Source organism: Tursiops truncatus, chromosome 8, assembly GCF_011762595.2.
Source record: "Tursiops truncatus isolate mTurTru1 chromosome 8, mTurTru1.mat.Y, whole genome shotgun sequence".
NCBI lineage: Eukaryota > Metazoa > Chordata > Mammalia > Artiodactyla > Delphinidae > Tursiops > Tursiops truncatus.
Genome location: NC_047041.1, coordinates 2,709,056 through 2,731,947, shown reverse-complemented (window position 1 = coordinate 2,731,947; position 22,892 = coordinate 2,709,056). Strand labels below are relative to the sequence as shown.

Sequence of the window (22,892 nt, the reverse complement as noted above, 5' to 3'; positions counted from 1 at the left end):
GTGCCGCAATAGTTCCTGCAGGGAGAAGAGGGCACGCTCAAGCTGGGCAATGGGAGGAGAGTTCAATCATGTGAAGGTGCAGCCAAAGTGCAGGAAAGACCACAAGGGTTAGTCCTGACCCCAGGGCTGGAACAGGAGGGAGTGGCTAATGCCTCCAGGACTCAAGTGAAGAAAAGAGGAGATCTCGGCTCCCACCAGGGCCAGAGGACCCCGGCCAGGAGCTGTGACCTCTGACAGGGCCGTGGACGGCCTGTGGCATCCCCTCTCCTTCCCATCAGCTGACCTCAGTGGGAGGCCGGAGGTCGGGGAGCCAGCTGATGTGGCCCACGCTGGTCAGTCTGCAGTGGACGGAGGGGGCACAGAAAGAGTAGGACACTCCTTCACTGGCCTCAACTCGCCTAACTTTTCTCTTCTACCAAAGCCTTACACTCTGCACCCACCAAATTTCTATCCTTCTGCAAATATGCTGGTATCCTTTCACAGTTCCACTGTGCTTTTGTTGTGCCCTTCCCTCCGCCTGAAATGCTGTGCCCTGCTCTGTTGTACTTAGCAAGCTCCTTCCTACCTCCAAGGCCACCTTAACTCTCACAAGGCCCAGATTGCCTTGAAAGTAACCAAGAATCCTTGCAACAGAGAAACACATGGTATATGCCTCCTCCCCCCACCATATTACAGGTAGATGGGGGATGGACAGACTGCCGTCAACACACACCAGGGTAAAGTATGTCTAGCCAACATTCATGGGGGATTAAAATTTGCAGAGGAAATATGGTTGGCATACAAAATAACACCTAATGTTGCTCTGATAGGGAAATAGGAATTTATCTAATAAACAATAGGGAAGGGTGTTCCCAGTACAGGGGGTCCCTGAATTCTGATAGTGAATGGTGTGCTCTGGAAACAGTGAGAAGCCGTCCAGTATATCCAGTTCCTGTCCCATCTGGAGCGTGTGGGGTGGGAGGTGAGATGGGGCTTTGCAGGAGATTGTGCGCTGGAGCCCAGGGTCAAAGGGCAGATGAAGTCCAAAGTGAATTTCCACTCACCTCTCGGCCCTTCTGGGCTCTCTCCCCTGGGAAACGTTGGTCCCCACGCAGGGACTCAGGAGACGCTCATCTGTGTTTGGACTATTTGGGTACGTTAAGGGAGGGAATGGAAAGAAACCGCCCCCCCGGGCTGCCTGGCTCTGGTCACCGAGGGAGAAAAAGGCGCCACTGCTTTGGTCTGTGACAGGATCCAGATGCCTTCGCCAGGATCGTCAGTCGGTCCAGAGCTCTTCCTTTCTCACCACATGGATGTAACACCCTGCTATGAAATGAAAAAATGGCCTTTGGGCGCTGTAGCTTACAGATGTGAAATGACCTGTTCAACAGCCCCAAGCCTCCTCCAGCGCTGGAATCAGTATTGGGCTTTGTCACCAGTACAGATCTCAGCGGCGCACCATTTGTCTCAGAGGAGTCATGGCCCGCCTGACTTGGCAAGTCTGCCTTGCGATGGTGCCACGTCATTCGACTCTTACAGGACGGGCAGAGGGGTGGGTGGGTTTATCGAGAGCCCTCCTCAGAGGTCCACACAGCCAGGCCTTCTTGATTCATCCCCAGGACATTAGAGTGGTGAAAGGTGATGGATTCCCACCAAGAGCAAGCATGTGTGCAGGGGTGTGTGTGCAGGGGGCGCGTTTCTAAGTGCAGGTTGGCGCTGACTCATGGCCTGGGCCTTTACTGGGCATGGGCTCCTGCTCTTTCATTTCTCAGGAGTTTGTGAAACGTGGGAAATTTTAATTTAAAAAAAATAATCAGTCAACAGATATTTATTGAGTGCTTATTTTGTGCTCAATATGACATATAAAGGCACATGAGAAACATAGGTATGGCCCTTGCCTTTCTGGGAGTTACCATCTACTGAGCAATGTAATGAACATGTAGATCGGAGAAGGCCATGTGTGTGATAGATTGTGTGATCCATTATTTGTTGAGTTTCTACTCCATACCAGGCAATGCGTTTACATGCATACTTCCGTTTAATCTTCCCATTAACCCCATGCAGGAGGAAAATTTATTTCCGGTCCAGGCGAGTAAAGTGAAACTCAGTGAGGTCGGGTGACTTGTTGAAAGGCAGCAGAACAGAGCCGGCACTTGGGTTCCAGCCACGCGACTTCAGGGCCTGGCTCTTTCCTCCTCCCTGCCCTCCACCGGCAGTGTGGACTCACGGGGCACCGTGGACACAGCCGAGGTTTCCTCTGGTCCTTTCCCGTGTATCATAAGCTCTCCTTCTGCTTCTACCGAGGCGTGGTCAGCCTTGGCCTTATTTTCATGACTAAGAGAGATTCCATAGCACACACCCCATTTTCCATGTGAAGCAAAAACAGTAGTGGTTGAGAGACGTGAGGCCGGTGTGGATCGTGTGAGTTCAGTGTTTGTGTCTCTAGGTAACCCAAGCCAATTTCATACATAGTGACACGAGCTTAGATTCCAACAGGGTCAAAGTTAGCAACCCCACCAGGTCAGCCTGCTCCTCCAGCAAAGAGCTCAGGGGACAGGTGCTTTTGCTGAGTTTTCCGCAGGCCGGTGATGAAGCATCCTGGTTTGTCTGTTTGTTGGTTTCCCACAGAAGCAGACCTGGAAGATGCACAGGCCAACTCCGTGGAGCTGGGTGTCAGTACTTCCGAACCAACCACCTGTGATGCTTTGCTGTGAAGCTTGAGGGGAGGGGCCGGGCACAAGCCAAACCCTCAGAGAAACAAAACTTAGTGGGCAGCTGGACCGCGGGACCATTTCTGAGCGATAAGAGGAGATTGTGATCAGGAGCAACAAAGGGCAGAAACACTTACTTCTCTGTAGGCTCAAATGTTGCTGGAGATGTGTTGCTTTTCAAAGGCAGTTAAAGGGCCGTTTGAGAGAAGGGATGGTTGGAGTACTCACTGTTCTGGTCCATTAGAGTCCTCAGATCTTCAGGCAGGTGCGTTTAAGAAAGGCCAAGCCGGAATTGTTCCCTCTTTCTTCAAGAATCCTTCTCTGTATTTCAGCACCCTCTTTGTCTGTCTTGAGAAGGTGCCAAGCAGTTACTTCTGCTTTATTTTTCTTCCAATTTCCAGGTTCCTCTTTCTCTCTCTGTCTCTGTCTCTTTTTCTCCTTTCCTCTAAAATCCAAAAGTAGCTCGAGGCCCCGAATCCACATTTCCATGTTTTATCTCTGCCGCACTCATCCTGGCCTTGCTTAATCATTTTTTTTTGCTACTCCTCTATGTACAAGTGCAGCAACTGTAATGAAGCCACTGTTCATCAGCAGGAGATGAAGGGCACAGAGGGCTGCATTTTTAGAGCTTCCGCACAATCGGCGCAGCTGCAGAACATTTCAGGTGTGTCGGTTCTCTCCACCGTGCACTGTGCTCAGGTGCCTGTTCCGGCGTGGCTGCACGGGGATGGTCCCATTCTGGTCAGCCACACCTGAGGCTTCTCATCATCATGGAGAATGCACTGATGATCTGTGCAGCCTGGATGTCCTTGACGGCCTGTGTTCAAGCAGGCCTGTTCTCTGTAAGAAGCAGCTTCTCCAAGGAAGGGAGCAGGGTGCAGACAGACAGACTGAGAGGGACACTCGCTCGGCAGTGGAATGGTAAACAAGCCCGTCCCTCCCAGGCACTCTCTCTCTGTCTGGATTCTGTCAGGATGTTGCATAGGCCAGGCTGTGGGCTGTCCATGGGGACCGCACACAGGAGGGAGAGCCGCCAGCCCTGTGGGAGGGGAGGATCGCTTACAGATATAGGGAAGGTTGATGGCCCCTGGCTCGAGTGTGGATGCAAGTGAGGTCAGGCATTGAGGCTCTGAGAGGAGACGTGTTTGGAGTTTGGGGAGTTCCAGGGCTCAGTCCAGAAGCCCTGTGTGTGCAGAGGTTTCTCCTCTGCTCTTTGCATATGTGGTGGGACGGACGGAGGAGAGGATGCTCAGGGTGGGTGCCTAGTGCATCTCAAGACTGGGGGGGGAAGGGGTGGAGAGCTTCAGGGTTGGGCCAGGGCATCTCCAATCCTTTCTGACTCTCCACTTCTCTTCCTGGCCTGCCTTAGGCTGACCTTTTGACTCTTTCCTCAGTGGCAAGTGGCCATGTCTTGTTACACTTATCTGGATTAGTTAGGGAGGGTTGAGTTTGAAACCTTGCTCACTTCCAGTTAATCTTATAGTTGATCCCCTTCCTGAGGGAGCTGAAATGGCATGAAATACATGTGTTTTAGGAGTAATTCTGTAGAAGTGAACTAAGGGCTGTCTCTGGAAAAAGGGAACCTGTTGACTGAATTTCCCACCTGGTCTCCCCGCCAACTCCCCACTAACCAAAGCATCAACTCTGCCTGAGAGTGCAGTTATGCTCACGTCCACTTTTTTTTTTTAATACTTGGAGAATTGTCTCCTGTGTATCGTTCTGTAAATGAGACGGATAGATGAGGGCAGGTATGAGGAGGCGGCAGGAGTTGGCCACCAAGTTACCTTTGTGATTCATCTCTCAGAAGCCACATTAATTCCATGGAGACACAGCAAGACTGATACCCAGCAATGACAGTTTGGACCTCTAATCATGACCTTCGATGTGCCCCAAACCAGGGCGGAAGCTATGCCAGCTTTTCAGTGTAGTATATCACAGGGGCCGCATAACTGTGCTGAAACTGGCCGTGTCGGAGCACGAGTGCTTCTGCAAATGAACATCTTTGGCCCTGTGAGTGCGGTGCAGTGTGGTGAGACCACTTCCGCTGCATTCAATTTCCAATCATTAGACACTCACAAGGAAGCCCAGGACGGTCCTCTCGTGTTCACCGAGAGGCTGTGAAATGCCCCCATTGTGGGCATCAGAAACAATTATTCAAGCAGTTTAGAGGTTGTTGATCAGCATTTCCTGCCCCACTGCCACTCACCTGGTGTTTGGTCAAATTTCAGCTGCCGGAGGACAAAATAAATGGGACTCTGCTTCCGGCTTCCCAGGGCACATTGGTTGCAAGAAAGTTCTCTCCCGTAAAGTAGTGGAAAAGTGTTTCAAATGAGAGTCACTTCCTAGTGCCCACTTGCGCTGCGGCTCTCGTGTCACCAGAAACCAGTGAAATGTCTAAATTAATGGTTCTCAAACTGGGGTCCCCGGACCAGGTAGTGGCCCAGCAATCTGTACTTTGTCAGGACTTACAGATAGTTGAATTTAAATGTTGTAGGGACTTTTGGGAAGCCCTGGATAAGGACATTTAAGATCACTGACTTGGGGGGAAAATAAGCAAACAAACAAAAACTGGGTTTGAATCTTGGTTCTGCAGGGTGATCTTAGTTCATTTGGATAATATTTCTTAGACTCAGTTAACCTCATCTGTAAATTGGCCGTAGTAGGTGAATGCAACCAAGTTTTTTTTTTAAGATGATAAAATAGCACATACCATAGACTCACAGGATACCTAGCATACAGTAATATGAAACATCAGTTGTGAATATGAATTTCACCAATTCCTCCCCTTGGATCCAAGCAAAATTCGGAGCAGTGACTGCCCTTAAAGTCATGAATATGAATGACATCCCAGGTACATTGCTAGCAAAGCGAGCTGTGGAGTGTGTTGTTCTTAAGGGGGTTCACACCATGGTGGCTCACATCCACATTTTAGTGAGGTAGCCTGAGAGGACGAGCATCAGGTGTGCAAGGCAAGTACAGCATCAGGGAGGCCCAGCTTCCTGCATCAGCTGCTCTTCCCTACCTCTTGCTCAGTCTCATGGTATGTTCAGGATATTGTTATCACAGCCGACAGCAAGTCTTGGAGTTCACTCTAGACCAGTCCAGACCACATGTGCATCCTGGTTACTGGAGAGCTTATGAAAATGCAGATTCGTTCATTATATCTGAGGTGGGGCCCGAGTCTGTGTTTCAAACAAGCTCCCCAGCGATGACGACCTGCTGGTTTTCTGGTCACACTTTCACATAGTGAAGGGCTAGCTCAGTGCTTCTCAAACCCTCACGCGCATACAGTTCCCTCTAGCTTTATGCTGCTTAAGTGATGGTCTGGGGGCCATCGGCATTGCCATCTCCTGGGAGCTTACGAAAAATGCAGACTCTCGGCCCCCACCCCAGACCTTCCAAATCAGAACGCATATTTAAGTAAGATCCCGAAGAGAGTTTCAAGCACAGAAGTGTGGGACATCCCTGCAGGGTGTGTGTTTATTCGCACAGGACCCTGCACTTGTGAAATGCCCGGCTCTCACCATCTTGAAATTCTTAATAGTCCTTGAGCAAAGGACTCTGCCTTTGCGTTTTGCACTGAGATCCACAAGGTATGCGGCTGGTCCTGGATACCCTGCTGTATACCCCAGTGCTTTTCAAACTGTGGTGGGTGTCTGACCCAGCTGGGGTATTGTTAGAAATTCATGTTTCTGAGTTCCCAAAGATTCTGAATCAGTAGGACAAGAAAATCGGTAACAAAGTCACCTCCTGTGATTCTGATGCAAGTGGTCCACGCCCGCTTTCAGAAATACTCCCCTGGTCAGGTTTCCCATCATTTCTATCCTTTGTTGTCCAAAAAAACACAGTAAGCAGCGCAAAGCAAGCTGGACAGCTGAGCAGAGGTGTTTCTGGTTGAGCAGTTTTCCCTACAGGGCCTCTCACCAAGCCCTTCTGCCTGTGCCTGAGAGGCCCGGCAATGATCGTGTGACATTTACACAAGTACGCGTGGAAAGGATGCACAGCGCTGGAGAGCACATCTCGAGAGGGACTGCCTGGGGAAGCTGCTGTACTCAGCAGCAGTTCTCAGGCTTTTTATGGTCACAGACAATTAGGAGAATTCAGTGGAAGCAACCGTCCCTGAAAAATTCACCTTTGCACATCCTGAGGGGCACCCAGGACCAGGACTTAGAACCTGGCTGAGGGGTCTGACTCTCCATCACTCCCTAGCTCCCTATCCTGAGGCAAGGCACCAGACCATTTCCGACCCTGGAGGCCTGATCTTTAAAGTGGAGAATGGGTGGGTGAGATCATCTATCTCACCGATTTGCTGCAAGAATCACGTGACACAGGGTGGATGTAAAAGTACCTGGTACCCTGCAAAAGCATGATTACGTTGGAGGCAACACTGTACCTACCGTGGCTGAGTTGCTATTTCCAGCATTCTAGCCAGGATCAGGACACTGTGTCTGTGAATTTAGCCTCAGGCCGTAAAACATACTCGCTGTGGCTAGAGAGGGAAATGAATGCAGACAGATTTGATGAGGATTTGGCCAGAGTAGCTGGGAAATTTGAAAGTGTAGGAAAAGAGAAGGGAGCTTCCACAATTTGGGGACTCCAGATGCAAAAATAAAAGAAAGAAAGTCTATTTTTACATGTACGAACCATTTTGAGATTTTGGAAAATGCCTTTAGTCTAGCAGTAATTGAACATTTCTGCCCCTGGGTATAATGAGGAGAAATAGCAATGGTGGTGGGTCCATATTTAGTTTTGACTTCAAAAGCCTTCTGTTGGAGTTCGCTATTCTGAGATGGGAGAAGGAATGTTTAGTAGTTAAAAGCTGGGTTTCTGATCTAGCGCACGTTATCTGTGCCATTTGCCAGAAGCGTTCAGTGTCTCTGTTCTTCAATTCTTTTTACCAATAGAACCTTCCTCACAGGGTTGTTTTGAGTATTGGGCAACTTAGTACACCCAGAACATCTGAAAAGCAGTGTGAGGGATTATCATATGCACATCATGGAAATCCCAGGGCGGGGGGGGAGGATGGGGGTAGTCCCAGGGCCCAGCCATTCCCAGGATGGTTGATGGTTCCAGGCTATAACTAGTGAATGGTTAGGGGTATTGAAATAGTCCTGTGCTCAGGGGTTTTCAGAAGCACAGAATCACTCAGGACCTGGAAGTCTGAAACAGCCCATGTTCTGAGGCTGCAGTTCTGCAAGACCTCTGACGCTGAGTTCCAGAAAGTTCCACCCAGGCCACAGCAAACAGGAGGTGTGCGTGTACACATTGGGGGCAGGGGGCGAAGACAAGGCACGGTGACCAGGCATCTCAGCCTTGCCAAGAAGACCCTGATGACTCCCGTTTCTCTGCGGTCCCCTGACTTACCTGTCTGGTCCTCCCTCCAGGTGCACGATTGACAACCGGGTCACCCGGGTGGCCTGGCTGAACCGCAGCACCATCCTCTACGCCGGGAACGACAAGTGGTGTCTGGACCCCCGCGTGGTCCTCCTGAGCAACACCCAGACCCAGTACAGCATCGAGATCCAGAACGTGGACGTGTACGACGAGGGCCCGTACACCTGCTCCGTGCAGACGGACAACCACCCCAAGACCTCCCGGGTGCACCTCATCGTGCAAGGTAGGTGGCCTGGGGGCAGCCGGTGCAGGGGCGGCTGAGAGAGCCTGTATCCAACACTTTCACTGTGATTCTCAACTGAGATGAGTCTGTCTGTTCCATCTGGCCAGGACAATTTCCTAATTTTCGCTTTGCCATCTGATGCTAAAATTTCAAATCATTTTCCCATTGAATAGGACTAGGGTTTGTTTTTTTGTTTGTTCTTTGCTTTTGTTCCAATAATACATTTTCTCAGAAAATTAGCTCCTGATTATTGCTTTCCTTGGCTTTTTTTCTCCTCTAAGTTTTTTTAAGGTTCCATCCACTGCTAAGCTCGCTTTATTTTAAGACCAGCATTTTAGCTCTCTGGCACTGCGCATATGCCATCCCTCACACAGCCTTCAAAGAAGGCAGAGCCCACTGCAGATGCTCTAAACACCTACCTGGGACATGGCCGTCACAGCCACCTCTGTGGTTTCCAGCTTGTTGGCTTCTTCTCTCACCACCCAGCCCTGGGTTTCTGATGCCACATCTCGCCTTTAATGCCTGTGTCTGATGTCCTCTGTGTTTTCCTTGCACCCCATTCCCCTCCCCTTCCTCTGAGCCTCTCACACCCACCCCCAGCTTTTGAGGTCTGTTTTTGCATCTCTTGCTTCCGCTGTCTCCATGCTTCCCAGGCCCTTCTCTGCTTCCCCATAAGCAGAGCAGGTGCTGGGCGTTCAGACAACACGCAGCCGTGCGGCGGATTCTCAGACAGGGAGCAAGTGCTCAGAATCAGACTCGGCCACTTTCTGGCTGTGGGACCCCAGGTTCCAACTGTGACTCAAAGTTTCTTTTTGTAAAACGGAGTCAACGTTGCGAGGGTCAGTGGAGGGGATTATATTTTCCACGTACTGATGTGTAAACATTCAGGAGAGGGCCTGGCACACAGAGGTGCTGGTTAAGTGTTAGCTAGTTTTTAAAAAATACAGCTGCTGTTTTTTTAAACTTTTTAAAAACACATATATATGGAATCTAAAAAAAGAAAAAGAAGAAAAATGATCAGAAGAACCTAGGGGCAAGACGGGAATAAAGACACAGACCTACTAGAGCATGGACTTGAGGGTATGGGGAGGGGGAAGGGTAAGCTGGGACAAAGTGAGAGAGAGGCATGGACATATACACTACCAAACGTAAAATAGATAGCTAGTGGGAAGCAGCCGCATAGCACAGGGAGATCAGCTTGGTACTTTGTGACCACCTAGAGGGGTGGGATAGGGAGGGTGGGAGGGAGACGCAAGAGGGAGGAGATATGGGAACATATGTATATGTATAGCTGATTCACTTTGTTATAAAGCAGAAACTAACACACCATTGTAAAGCAATTATACTCCAATAAAGATATTAAAAGAACAAAACAAACAAACAAAAAAAACAGTATTTAACTCTGCACCACATCCTTGCTCCCTTACCTCAGAGGGGAAGCCCCTGAGCAATGGCGCCAGATCCTCTGCTGGTCTTTTCTCCAGCTCTCATTCCCAGCTCTCTTCATCCCCCTGAATGGCAGGTCCACAGCAGTAAGCTCCAGGTCCAGAGGCTCCTCCAGCCTCCTCTCCCCTCCTTTCCAGCAGCCCAGAGGGAAGGGGAGAGCTGTGGATGGTAGGTGAGAGCGACAAAGAGCAGGGAAGGGAGAGAAGGGAGGGGAGCTGGGAGAAGGCAGGACAGAGGGCAGCTTGGGTCAGGGTCCCGACTGTGAAGGGCGAGGTCGGTGGGCAGTGGTGGGAAGAGGACAGGCTGGAGGGAGACCCACACAGGCTCCGGCGGCTGAGGGATGAGGCCAGTGGGGTGGGCGGCCCCCCGTGCTATGACACAGCTTGGTCACACCAAGTTGTTTTTATTTTATGTTATTTTTCTCTCTTTCTTTCTAAAAGGAAATGATGATGGTTGTTTCCTCTGTTGGTTCTATATATGAAAATCTTCAAACTGCTGGATACAAACAGCATTTTTTAAAGGAAATGGAATTGCATAGACAGTATCAGAATGTATCACAAATAGCAGAGTAGGTATTGTTGCATGAGATGGCGTTGGTGGGCGAAAGTTTTATTATTGGCCAGAAAAAGACTGAGAGTCACACACTGTTCTGTGAGGGAGTTTGATGGATGCCCTAGTGACCCAGTCGGTAGCACCAGGGGGTACGTTTGCAGCCACGCCCCATGCCCCCCCCACCCCATTCCCTCCCCCCAGTGCACACACTTACTGCTGAGAGTGCCTGACAATGACAGACAGACCTTAGGAACTCTACACCATCACAGACGCTGGCCTCAGGAAGCAGGACCTTTATGGAACTGGAAAATGGAAGGAGTCGTGAAAAACTCCGAAGCCTCCTTGAAAACAAGGATCATGTGTGCGTCATTGTTTTTCCTTAAGGTCCCCTCCCCTTCCTCGCTCACACCCATACACTCCTGCCCTGAGCACCCGGAAAGTGCCTCGAACAAAGTGCACTTTAATAAATGCCCCTTGAGGCAAATGGCTGGGTTATAGCCCCAAGGACTTCCACAGGCTCAAAGAGGGAAGGTTGAGAGTGTGTGGCGGGGCGGGGGGGGGAATGGGGGGGGGGCTGGGAGGGGCAGGGCGTGGAGGATGGGGTCTACATCAATCCTCACTCGTCTCCATGGGGATGGAAAGTGTCTAATCCCCAGCTGGGCGTTTACACCTGTGGCTTGGCAAGGTGGCCTCTGAGCATGACATACCACCTCAAGTATCAGAATCTCATCTTGGGCTAATTTTCAAATGCTGATGGGTGTATTGATCTGGAAACAAGCTGGGTTAAAAAAGATTCTGGTCTTGTCCACAGACTCAGCCTGAGCGAATCTGCTGTCGATATGCCTGGACCGGGCATTATTGACACTTTAATGAACAGAGGACCATGGTTTCTCGGAGCCAACCTGTCCCTCCTCTTAAAAGCAATCAGACAAACTAAATAGAGCCAGGCTCCCCTGTTTCTGTATTGGAAAGAGGATACATCACCATCCAGGACTTAAAAAAAAAAAAAAGAAAGAAATGTATTTATCTTGGAATCATTTATTGTACTGAACGTAAACCTTAATTCCCAGCAGAATCGGACTGCTGGATTCTGTAGACATCCCTGTTCAGCCCTTTGCAGCACGGTGTTGGAATGGAAGACGTCTTAACTTTTCAAAATGGTATTACCGTCATTAAACACATACTCACAGACAGACACACACATGATAGCAGCAGCAGAAAATAACGAAACTCATATTTCCACCCGTGAGTGTGTGTATTTGTGTCCATGTCGTCAGCTTCATACATAAATAAACGCACACAGAAGGAAAGTAATATTATTTTCACAGAATTAAGTGAGCTTACTGAAGTCTGAGATTATATTTTCCCCCTTTCTAGCAAATACCCCTACTGCCCCACTTGTTCTTTGTACTGGGTCTTCTCTCTGCTTGCGGTGCTGTGTGTTTAACTCCTGCTGAGACCTGGTGCCACCCGTGCACCTGCCTAAGTACCAGCCCCTCAGCCCTCCGTGCCTGCCCCACCCTCGCCTTCATTCATTCACACATAAATCGCCACTGAGAAACAACTCTGCTTCCCAGCACCCTGGCCAAGCATTCAGCACGTGAAGATGAACGAAATGCTGCCCCTGAAGTATTAGTTGCCATTCGTGGGGGGAAGATGGACTTGTATGCCATGTGCCCAAGTCCTCCCCAGGAATTTAGGTTCTGCGAGTGTAGCTGTTGTCTAAATCCTTCCGGAGCACCGAGTGCCTCCAAACCCTTGGGTCCTCTCACCCCCGTGGTGTTTGATCAGACATTTTAATAGAGTTCAGGATGACCTATACAGAGACCAGGCTGGTCCGCTTACACGGCAGCCACATTTCCTGTGGGCTCCTGGGCACTGGCCCGTCCTCTGGCTCAAGCCTGGGCCTCAGGGCCGGGCCTTCCTTGGCCTGGGTGCTCTGGACCTTAGCTCTTAGTGCATCTTCAGCCCTTGCAACCCTCAAGGCAAGCCTTTCACTGGTGGCAAGTTCTAGATTTGTGCTTCGCTCCCTAGGATATTTTAAACATCTGTTGATAGCACATCGTGTCCTCATAGTAAAGGAAAAGGGAAATAGGGGATGCTTGGTTCCTTTTTTGTTCGTGGGTCCATCTCTTCTCTTCTCACTACCTGTTGCTGTTGCGTTGTTTTTTCCCTGTATCTTTTTTTTAGGAAGATCGCTCTGGGGCTACCTAAATTCTCCCAAATCTTTCCTGTGCTGTTGGGGGCGGGTGGTCTCCAAAGGTCTCGGCAGGACTGGTGAAGTAGCTGGAGTGGGGACAGTGGTCAGGCAGGCCTGGGCTCCAGAGAGAAGCCCCGAGGTGGAAGGCACAGGGGTGGAGAAGCGGCTCTGAAGTCGAGCCATGGAGAGGAGGGGAGAGTGTGAAACCCCAGAGGACTCAGGCTGCATGGCCAGGGCTGTAAGACCAGCCTGCAGGACAAGGCTGACGGCGCTTCTGATTCACACCGTCCAGGGGCAGCGTCCGGGCAGGAGCGGGCTCAGGGCTGCAGACAGAGCCCGGGCAGTCACGTGGGGCGAGTGCCAGAGGCAGGTCAGGAGCAAGGGGCGGCCTCAGGAGGAGAGCGGTCCTGGAGCCAGTGTGGGAGGGAAGCGAGGGACAGGACATCTGAGCTAAGCAGCTACTCTGCACAGTGGCTATTTAAAATTAAATGTAAACTAGCTAAAACCAAATACAATTTGCAATTTACTCCTTCAGTCACACCAGCCACATTTCAGGTGCTACAGCAGCCGCTGGGGACTGGTGGCTCCTGTGTCGGGCTGTGCGGGTAGAATATCCCCAGAGGCCTTGAACTGCCGGCTGGGCGGCAGGTGCTGAAACAAGAATGGGCATCATTGACTTCGAAGGCCGGCTGTGGGGTGTAAAGGGGGATGGGACTTTGGAGAGAAGATGGAAATTAGAAAAGATGGTGGTGCTTTAAAAACAAGAGAGAAGTGAGACTTCCCTGGTGGTTCAGCGTTAAGCCTTCGCCTTCGAATGCAGGGGGTGCGGGTTCCACTCCTGGTCTCGGGAGCTAAGATCCCACACGCCTCGGGGCCAAAAAACCGAAACATAAAACAGAAGCAATATTGTAACATTCAATAAAGACTTTAAAAATGGTTCACATCAAAAAATCTTTAAAAAGAGAAAAACAGGAGAGACTTGTTGAAAAAGGTGGAGGCCTGGAGTTCCTCTGATAGCTACACAGAGTAGGACATCCGGAGTCCGAAGCTGTGTCCCAAGGAGCAGAGGCAGAACCTGGGGACTGGATAAGTGGGCAGATGCAGGAGGTACATCCCCCAGGACATCGAGACTCTGGCCTTGCAGCCGGGGGAGGGGGACGCTTATTGCATCTAAAGTGCCCTGTGGTGAAGCCGCAGGCAGCGGCAGGGGGCGGGGAAGTGGGGAGGTGTTCAGATGCTTGGACTTCGTGATTTTCTGATACCTTGAATTCTCCATTCAAAATGTGTTTGTGAAAAGTAAGAAATACCACCCGGGGGTTCGCATGCCCACTTAGGCAGCCGGAACGTGATCTTTTAGACCAGCGTGAGGGCGACCCACCTCCGATTTATGAAAATATGGGTCTAGCGCTTTCCACCTCTGTGACCTCAGGGTGCCCTGCTTTACGAGTGTAATTAATAAGAGGCTGCTTCTCCCGTTCAGCTGCGTATGTATTTTAATCCTTTCCCCTTCTTGATCCTGCTGCCAAACCAGGCTTCTCTGCATATGGAAAAGCTCTACCCCGTCTCCATTGTTTCTTGGAAGAGGCCCCATCCTGGAAAGCTGAGTGAATAAAAATGCTTTGTGGGACTGAATTGTTTGCCAGATTCAGGACAGTACGGAAGACATCCCCAAAGCCCTAACTGTATTTGTAAAAGCCCTTATGTGGCAGTGCAGGAAGACTGCCCTGGTGGTCTTCAGGGACGTTAGGGAATGCTCTCCTTATCAGCATGCAGAGCCCGGCCTGGCAGGTCTGCTGCTATACCTGCTGGGCTTCAGTCTCACTTAGGGACCTACCTGCGTGACAGAGGAAGGTAGAATGCAGTGCTTATAAAGATGGGGGTATTGGTGTAAAAATAACACTAACAAAAGCTTTGGGCCCTGTATCAGTTTTCTAGACTCTATTTAGGTCTCCCTTTTGTCATTGGAGCATCTAATTACCCCCTCCCTTTTGTTTGGTCGAAATGAATTTTCCTATTTCTTCCTGGGCAGAATTAATCTGAAAATCCCTGCTATGGTTTGATAGTTAATTACCTGCCTTTTGGAGTCAAACAGCTCTGAAGCGCACGTGAAGGGGGTCCCCCGCTAATGTCTATGGAATAAGACAGGGATGAGAGGAGGAAGCCAGGATGTGGCCGTCCATTTCCCTGGGCTGGTGGGATCCCGGAGAGAAAGGGACCAGGCCAGGGAATAGCCAGCACCAGCAGGTGACTTGCCAACAACAGAGCTTTGGTGGTACCAGCCCTGCATTTACCTGGTATCGTCTCCCTGCTCAGAACCCTCCCCTCATACCCGCCTGATATGTAGAATCATGTTGCTTTCTAATCCTGAATAATTAATTGACCTTGTCAAGCCAAACTCATTATTATGATTAAGAGAACAGGAACAATAACTTTTAATTTCTAGATACCTACGCCCCATAGACCCTCCCCACCCAGAACCTGAACAAAAGGGAATTTGAAAAACAACAGATCAAAGGGAATAATGTGCTCTAATCCTTACACTGAAAGCAAAGACTTCTGTCTCTCAGACAGCCACATCCCCCGCTGAAAGCAGCCTGCCCCCTGGCCCTGCGAGGCTCCCGTGGTGGAGCTGAAGAGACCTTTGCACCATCTAATTTCCATTCGGGCTACATCTCGCTGAGTCCATAGTAGAGGAAGCACCACCGTCCAGCCCTAAGTCCACAGAAGTCGCCTTTTGAGCACATCTGCATTCTTCAGCTGCCAGTGGCCTTGTGTGACAGTAGGTCACATCTGCCATCCCAAACTGCTCTCCAAACCATCTAACCTCTTCCTTCCCCCGTTCAAGATGTAGCTCAAAATGCACGTTGGGCCTGGTCGTAAGACTGTACCTCTGAATTTGGCAGAACTTTCAAAAAGTCAGGCAATGAAATTCCACCACAAAATTAAAGTGCTCCTCAAAGCACCCTAGAGAATGACAAGGAAGTAGGGCATTTTACCTGAAATTGATTTACAGAATTTCGACAGCATGCAAATGAGGCAACTCAGTTTTACCTGCTGAGTTTTTAATTTTTTTGATGCAGTTATGGGCCGTGGAGAGGCAAAAATTCTTCGTGAGTTTACTCTATTTCAGTAAACCCCCGGAACGTCATCCATCTGTTACCAAGTAGGGTAGAGTCTATGATACTAAAGAAATCTGAGAAAATAGCTATAGTAAAATCTATACAGGCTTAATAATGGCATTTTCTGTGCCCTCTGGTGTTGCTGGGGAGGATCTGTTTCCTAGGCAGTTGGGAAAACTCGGCACCTGCCTGCTGGTGCTTCCTGGTCAGTACAGTAGGTAATAACAGGTCCCCTGTCCTGTCCTCCACACCACTCAGAGCTCTAGGGAAGCAGGAAGCCCGGGTGACCCTATTGCTTCACAGCAAGCCTTATGGGAGTCAGGCAGCATCCCTCCAGGTAAGCAGTTAGGGCTCCCAAGGGGGGAGGTCTTTAAGCAACCACAGAATTCTTGTCCCTTAGGTGGTTTTCTCCAGGGAGTCTGTGCTGCCTCAGATTCCAATACCAGAGGGCTGAGGAAAGCAGCTCTGACTCCTCCTGGGTCGTATGTAGCCCTGTAGCCTCCAAATAAGATGTGTTGTCATTTTCTACTGGGGAAGGGCAAACATGGGATTCTGAGTAAGCGGCCCTTCCTAATGCATTCCTTTAGATTTCTGTTCCCGTATCACAGGCTCCCTGTGGCTTACTCAAATTGAACTTGAAGCAGATATTTTTAACGAAGGATTGTATGAGGTGTCTTTATGGTTTTGTGATCCATTGGATCTGGCTCATGACTATATTCCTAAAGATTCTGGGTGTCATCCCTATAAGGGTGTGTATAAAGTGATATCAAGGACAGCATCATTGATTTGAAGGCCATGACTTTTGCAGTCGACTCAAAAACGTCTAAACCCTCCCTCTTCTTCTTGCCAAATTGAAACGTCTAGCTTCTTATGGCGTGGGGAGACGTTGGTGACCAAGTCCCTTAGTCCATCTGTTGTCACATGAGGATTGTCAGCTGTCATCTTTCAATTCCATTTAACAGTATTTGGAAGCCAGGCCCTGGGGACCCACACGTGTTCAGAGTCCCCGCCCTGTCTAGCAGAGGAGACTGCTGTATTATTTGTTAATAACCCTCTTAGAGGATAACAGGGGTTAGGAATTAGGATGTTTATGCGTAGAAATGCCATGAATACACCGAAAGGGAAGAACTGATTTCATCTGCAAGATCAGGCAAAACTACAAGCTTGTGTTTCTCCAGGGTCTTCAGAGGTGAGCAGGATTTTCCAGGGGATCTGGAGAGAAACGTCCTAGCACTGGCGTGCACAAAGCTGGAAAGCCTGGCAACATCTGACATGGAGGAGGAAGAGTGAGGATGATACGAGGTCCTAGGACAGGGCACTAATGATGATATTCCCTCGGTGTAGTTAAGGTGCCTTTCTTGGTACACTAGCAAACAGAGCTGTTGGCACTGGGGTGCTTAGCTCTGTCATAGTGATGATTGTGCCAGAGAGGTTGAGGATGCTGCCAAAGGTAAATGAGAACCGCAGGAAGGGGTCTGCAGCCCCTCGGGTCCGCCAGACCCGCCCACCGCTGGCAGCCACCTCTCACTGGTACCCAAGAGCCGTTGGGTAGAGGAGACCTGGTGTTTCGGATGTCTCCAGGCCAACTTAGGGTAGACGGTGTCACCCCTTGGAGTATATCCTAAGATTTCTATTCCTGTTGAGCGTTGTCTGTGATAATTTAGTGTCTGGTGTTGGTAAGAAATCTAATTGGCTTTTGCTGGAGTTCGGCTTAGTGGAGAACGCCTCCTGGAGATGTTGGAACAAGATGTTTTTTCTCTTGAGAGATCTTCATTTCATGTTATTTGAGAAAAAAAACTATTGATTTAAAATTAGGGCAGTTTAATTTGGTGGCGTGTCTCTTTACGTCTCAATTATACATTCACGTCTTTGTGGTGAAGTCAGCTGGTGGGGGGATTAAGAATTCAAAATAGAGGATGTTCACTTGGCAAATAGTGCTTTCTACTGTGGTTAATTGAACCCAGTGTTGGCTCCTTTGGGGATAGAACAGCTTAGCAGAAAGCAGTAAATTTCAGGATTTAGGAGTCCTGGATTCCGGTCTGAATTTTGACACAAGTACCTGGAAAAATGACCTACTTCTGTAATCTATTTCAGATTAGACACACGTTAGAGAAATGTTTTGATGTGTCACCCAGTCTGATTTGGAGGAAGGTACCAAACAGAAGGAAGCCGAACGTCGCTAGAAAGTAACGTCCTTCATTTGTGTAATTGTCTATCAGCATAAAGGTTTCCAGCCTCTTCCGTCCCTTTTCCAGGCTCTTCCTTCCCTGTGTCTTACGTGGGCTACTTTAAACAGTCCCGGTCCTCTGTACCAAGAATGCGTACGTGTCCTGTTGCGGATTTGGGTCTCTATTCCCAGGAGGCTGTCTGGGTTGCATCCCCCTTTCCCATCCTGCTCCCCTCCTTTGCACTCTGTGTGCCTGGTTTTCTGACCTCTGACCTGCTGACGTTCCCCTGCTCTCTTGCCATCACCCCGTTTGCTCTTATAATTCCGCGGGTCTGGTTTATGGAGGTCTTAGACTGCTATCGTGTCTGCACTTCAGAAGGGGGACTTGTGCTCACGCTGCCCCTCACTCTAAGCACCCAAGCTAGCCACGACCTTTCTCGCAACCTTGAGCTGAGGGATCAGAAAATTTGATTTTCCTTTTCCCCTTTCACTCACACGTAGACTAGCGCGTGTTGAGTACTGAAATACGAGTTGGAATAGATACAAAGATGACTGAGACCGATCTCTGTGATCAGGATATAAAATGGGGCTGAGGCAGCAATTGGGGTTTAAAGGGGGAACTGCTGGGACAGAGCTGTTCACGAGCATCCTGGGACTAAGAGAGATGCTCCTGCAAGCTGGGGAGCTGGCTTGGGTGTCCGGGAAGGCCACACAGATACAAGTCTTCTGAAAATGATGGTCTGACAGTTGAGCTCTCAGCTGTTAAAATGAAAATAAAACAGCTAGTCTGCCCACACCCACTCTGCTCTCCATCACCCCCACTTTCTCCATGCGCAGCCAAAGTGCTCTTTTCAAGCCTGGATTCGATGGAACCTCAAGGGCTTGACCGAGGGCTGCACGTCCTGGGACGCCTCCTCTCCAGTCCCTGTTCACCCCCACGCTCCTGCCTCACTGCTCTCATTGTATTTTACTTGACTTGTTCTTTCTGGTCGTGGAAATGACCAGAAATGGCCTCTCCATTCTCTGCCTTCTGCCTTGCAGCCTTTCCTCTTTCCACTCAGTTAACCCCATTTATCCTGCAAACAGTAACTTGAATGCCACATCCTAAGGGAGCTTCCTCAGACCTCCTGTCTTACGGTAACCTCCACCCCGGCCTCCCCCAGGACTTAGAATCATGCAGCGCTCTGTCTCTCTCACCACAGTTGTAATTCGGCATTTGTTTTGTGATTAGCTGATTGTGTCTGTTTTCCAAGGAGCCTGTCTGCTCTTGCATTTTATCCCCAGGGCCTAGAACTTAATAGGGGCTCCCAGGCTACTTGTTGGATCATGAATGGACCCATAAAGCTTCTTTTTTCAATCATTAAGCTAATGGACTTACTGTGTGTTGAGACTGGCTGTGCTAGGCTAAATAATGAGCACCCAAAATATCAGGTCCTAATTTTTGGAACTGTGAGTGTTACCTTACATGATGACGTCTTTGCAGATGTGATTAAGTTAAGATCTGACATGGAGAGATTAACCTGGCTTAACCAGGTGGGCACTAAATGTGATCACATGTATCCTCGTAAGAGGGAGGCTGGAGATTTGATACAGACACACAGAGGAGAAAGCCACGTGAAGATGGAGCAGAGAGAGACTCAGAGTTGCTCTCCTTGGCAACTGGAGTGATGTGGCCATGAGCCAGGGAGCAGCCGCCAGACGCTGGAAGAGGCAAGGAACAGATTCTCCCCTAGAGCATCCAGAGGCGGTGCAGCCCTGCAGGTACCTTGATTTCAACACAGTGAAACTGATTTTGGACTTCCCAGTCTCCAGAACTGTGAGAGGACACATTTCTGTTGTTTTAAACTGCCGAGTTTATGGCACCTTGTTACAGCAGCCGCAGGAAACTAATACACTGGCCTTCAACCCTGTGAATCCCTGGTGGCTGAAAGTCAGAAAAGGTTGGGATTCCAAATCTGTCAGAAGTTCAGGTTTGGCCAATGTGAGAGCTGAAGAAAGAGTCATCTTGCAGGCAGGCTGTTTATTTCTTCTTTAAAGACTCTCTTTGGACAGCCACCCTTGTCATGTAGATGTTTGGACAACATCAGCTCCTTATCCTTGGGGTACCTACAGGAGGTGACGGAATAATCCAAATGCCGAAACAGAGACTCTACTTTTTTTTTTTTTAATTTTATTTATTTATTTATGGCTGTGTTGGGTCTTCGTTTCTGTGCGAGGGCTTTCTCTAGTTGTGACAAGCAGGGGCCACTCTTCATCGCGGTGCGCGGGCCTGTCGCTATCGCAGCCTCTCTTGTTCTCTGCGGAGCACAGGTTCCAGACGCGCAGGCTCAGTAGTTGTGGCTCACGGGCCCAGCTGCTCCGCGGCATGTGGGATCTTCCCAGACCAGGGCTCGAACCCGTGTCCCCTGCATCGGCAGGCGGACTCTCAACCACTGCGCCACCAGGGAAGCCCGACTCTACTTTCTGATGTTGAAAATAACTCCCACCAGGTTCCAGGGGTTGGAGGAGCCACATGTGACTCCAGTGGAAGGAGGCTGGTGACGTGGCCCAGCACTGGGCCCTGAGATGTGGTCTGGGGACCTGGGATTAGAATTGAAGATAAAGTTGCTAAGTGTTCTCTTGTTAGCTGGGGGGGCCTACTCCTTGGACTTGATCACTACTATTTGTCTCACCGGTGCCTCAAACTCCAAAGGTACAAAATCAAGCCCTTGAATTCTAGCTGTCTTTGTGATGGCCCCCGACTGTGACCCCAAACGTCTCCCTTCTGTGGGCTTCCCATCGGTCAATGGCAACTCATTCTTCTAGGAGCTCCTGTTGCAAACCTCAGCATCGATCCGGACTCTTTTCCTTCTCCCCTACTCCTCTTCCGGCTTGAGCACTTCCTATTAGAGTTGCTGAAATTTGAAGTTTATCCAGAATCCCACCACTTCTCCCCACATGCAGTTCTACTGCCCTGTCCCAAGCCCCCATCCCTTCTCTGTTTTCCACTCACTCCCCACGCTCTGCTCTTCACACTCAGCAGGACTGGTCCTTTACAGGTTTCCTCATCCCTCTGAGCGGGCCTCCTAGTCCTTCGCCAGCTCCCTCAGAGTAGAACCCGAAGTCCTTACTGTGGCCTGACAGGTCCTATACCGCCTGGCGTCTCTCCTCCCTCTTCTTACCCCACCTCTTCCTCTGCTTGTTCTCGGAATATGACAAAGGGGCTCCCACCTCACGGTTGTGCCCCCTCCCCTGCTGGAGCCCGTGCCGGGTGTCCCTGGGAGCAGCCCCCCATTCTGCAGGTCTCTGCCCCAAGGTCACCTTAGGGAGAGGCCTCTCTGACCACCTGTATAAGGCAGAGATCCCACCCACCTGCTCACTCTCTAGCACCTTTCTCCTTCGCTTTTCTCCGTAGCAGAGCTCACCTGTTGGCATAACATATATTCACATGTTTGGAGTCGTGGTCTGTATCCCTCCACGAGGACACATGCTCCAGTGGGGGAAGGCAGGGACGTGGCTGCTTTGTTCACTGTTACATCCAAGTGCCTAGAACAGGGTCTGGCATGTGGTAGGCACTCAATCAATGTCTATTGAATAAATAAATGAATGAAAACTAGGGTCTGACAGTAAATGAAAATCTTCCCTCCTCTGCCTCCAATTCCAGGGTTTATTCCGTTCCCTTGCTTGCGTGTGAGAGCGTGAACTTTTCTGTTATTTCTATCAAAATGCTGTGGTCACCCTATTCTCAGACCAGGTGACATTAAGCTGACTTTACAGGGTGGATTTTCTTTTTTTTTTAACGTCTTTATTGGAGTATAATTGCTTTACAATGGTGTGTTAGTTTCTGCTTCACAACAAAATGAATCAATTTTATATATATATACATGTGTTCCCATATCTCTTCCCGCTTGCGTCTCCCTCGCTCCCACCCTCCCTATCCCACCCCTCCAGGCGGTCACAAAGCACCGAGCGGATATCCCTGTGCTATGCGGCTGCTTCCCACTAGCTATCTACCTTACGTTTGGTAGTGTATATATGTCCATGCCTCTCTCGCGCTTTGTCACAGCTCACCCTTCCCCCTCCCCATATCCTCAAGTCCGTTCTCCAGTAGGCCTGTGTCTTTATTCGTGTCTTACTCCTAGGTTCTTCATGACATTTTTTTTTCTTAAATTCCATATATATGTGTTAGCATACGGTATTTGTCTCTCTCTTTCTGACTTACTTCACTCTGTATGACAGACTCTAGGTCTATCCACCTCATTACAAATAGCTCAATTAGGTTTCTTTTTATGGCTGAGTAATATTCCATTGTATATATGTCCCACATATTCTTTATCCATTCATCCGATGATGGGCACTTCGGTTGTTTCCATCTCCGGGCTATTGTAAATAGAGCTGCAATGAAGATTTTGGTACATGACTCTTTTTGAATTATGGTTTTCTCAGGGTATATGCCCAGTAGTGGGATTGCTGGGTCATATGGTAGTTCTATTTGCAGTTTTTTAAGGAACCTTCATACTGTTCTCCACAGTGGCTGTATCAATTTACATTCCCACCAACAGTGCAAGAGTGTTCCCTTTCTCCACACCCTCTCCAGCATTTGTTTCTAGATTTTTTGATGATGGCCATTCTGACAGCTGTGAGATGATATCTCACTGTAGTTTTGATTTGCATTTCTCTAATGAATAGTGATGTTGAGCATCCTTTCATGTGTTTGTTGGCAGTCTGTATATCTTCTTTGGAGAAATGTCTGTTTAGGTCTTCTGCCCATTTTTGGATTGGGTTGTTTGTTTTTTTGTTATTAAGCTGCATGAGCTGCTTATAAATTTTGGAGATTAATCCTTTGTCGGTTGCTTCATTTGCAAATATTTTCTGCCATTCTGAGGGTTGTCTTTTGGTCTTGTTTATAGTTTCATTTGCTGTGCAAAAGCTTTGAAGTTTCATTAGGTCCCATTTGTTTATTTTTGGTTTTATTTCCATTTCTCTAGGAGGTGGGTCAAAAAGGACCTTGCTGTGATTTATGTCATAGAGTGTCCTGCCTATGTTTTCCTCTAAGAGTTTGATAGTTTCTGGCCTTACATTTAGGTCTTTAATACATTTTGAGTTTATGTTTGTGTATGGT

General features: G+C 49.2%; 1 protein-coding gene across 3 annotated transcripts in view; it reads left to right on the top strand.

Moving 5' to 3' along the window:
- Positions 1-22,892, top strand: part of NTM (neurotrimin) — a 931,021-nt gene that overhangs the window by 735,964 nt on the left and 172,165 nt on the right. For all 3 annotated transcript variants that reach the window (XM_033861762.2, XM_033861763.2, XM_033861764.2), the window contains exon 3: positions 8,075-8,307. In XM_033861762.2, the coding sequence (XP_033717653.1) occupies positions 8,075-8,307 (233 nt within the window). The remainder of the gene's footprint in view (positions 1-8,074; positions 8,308-22,892) is intronic.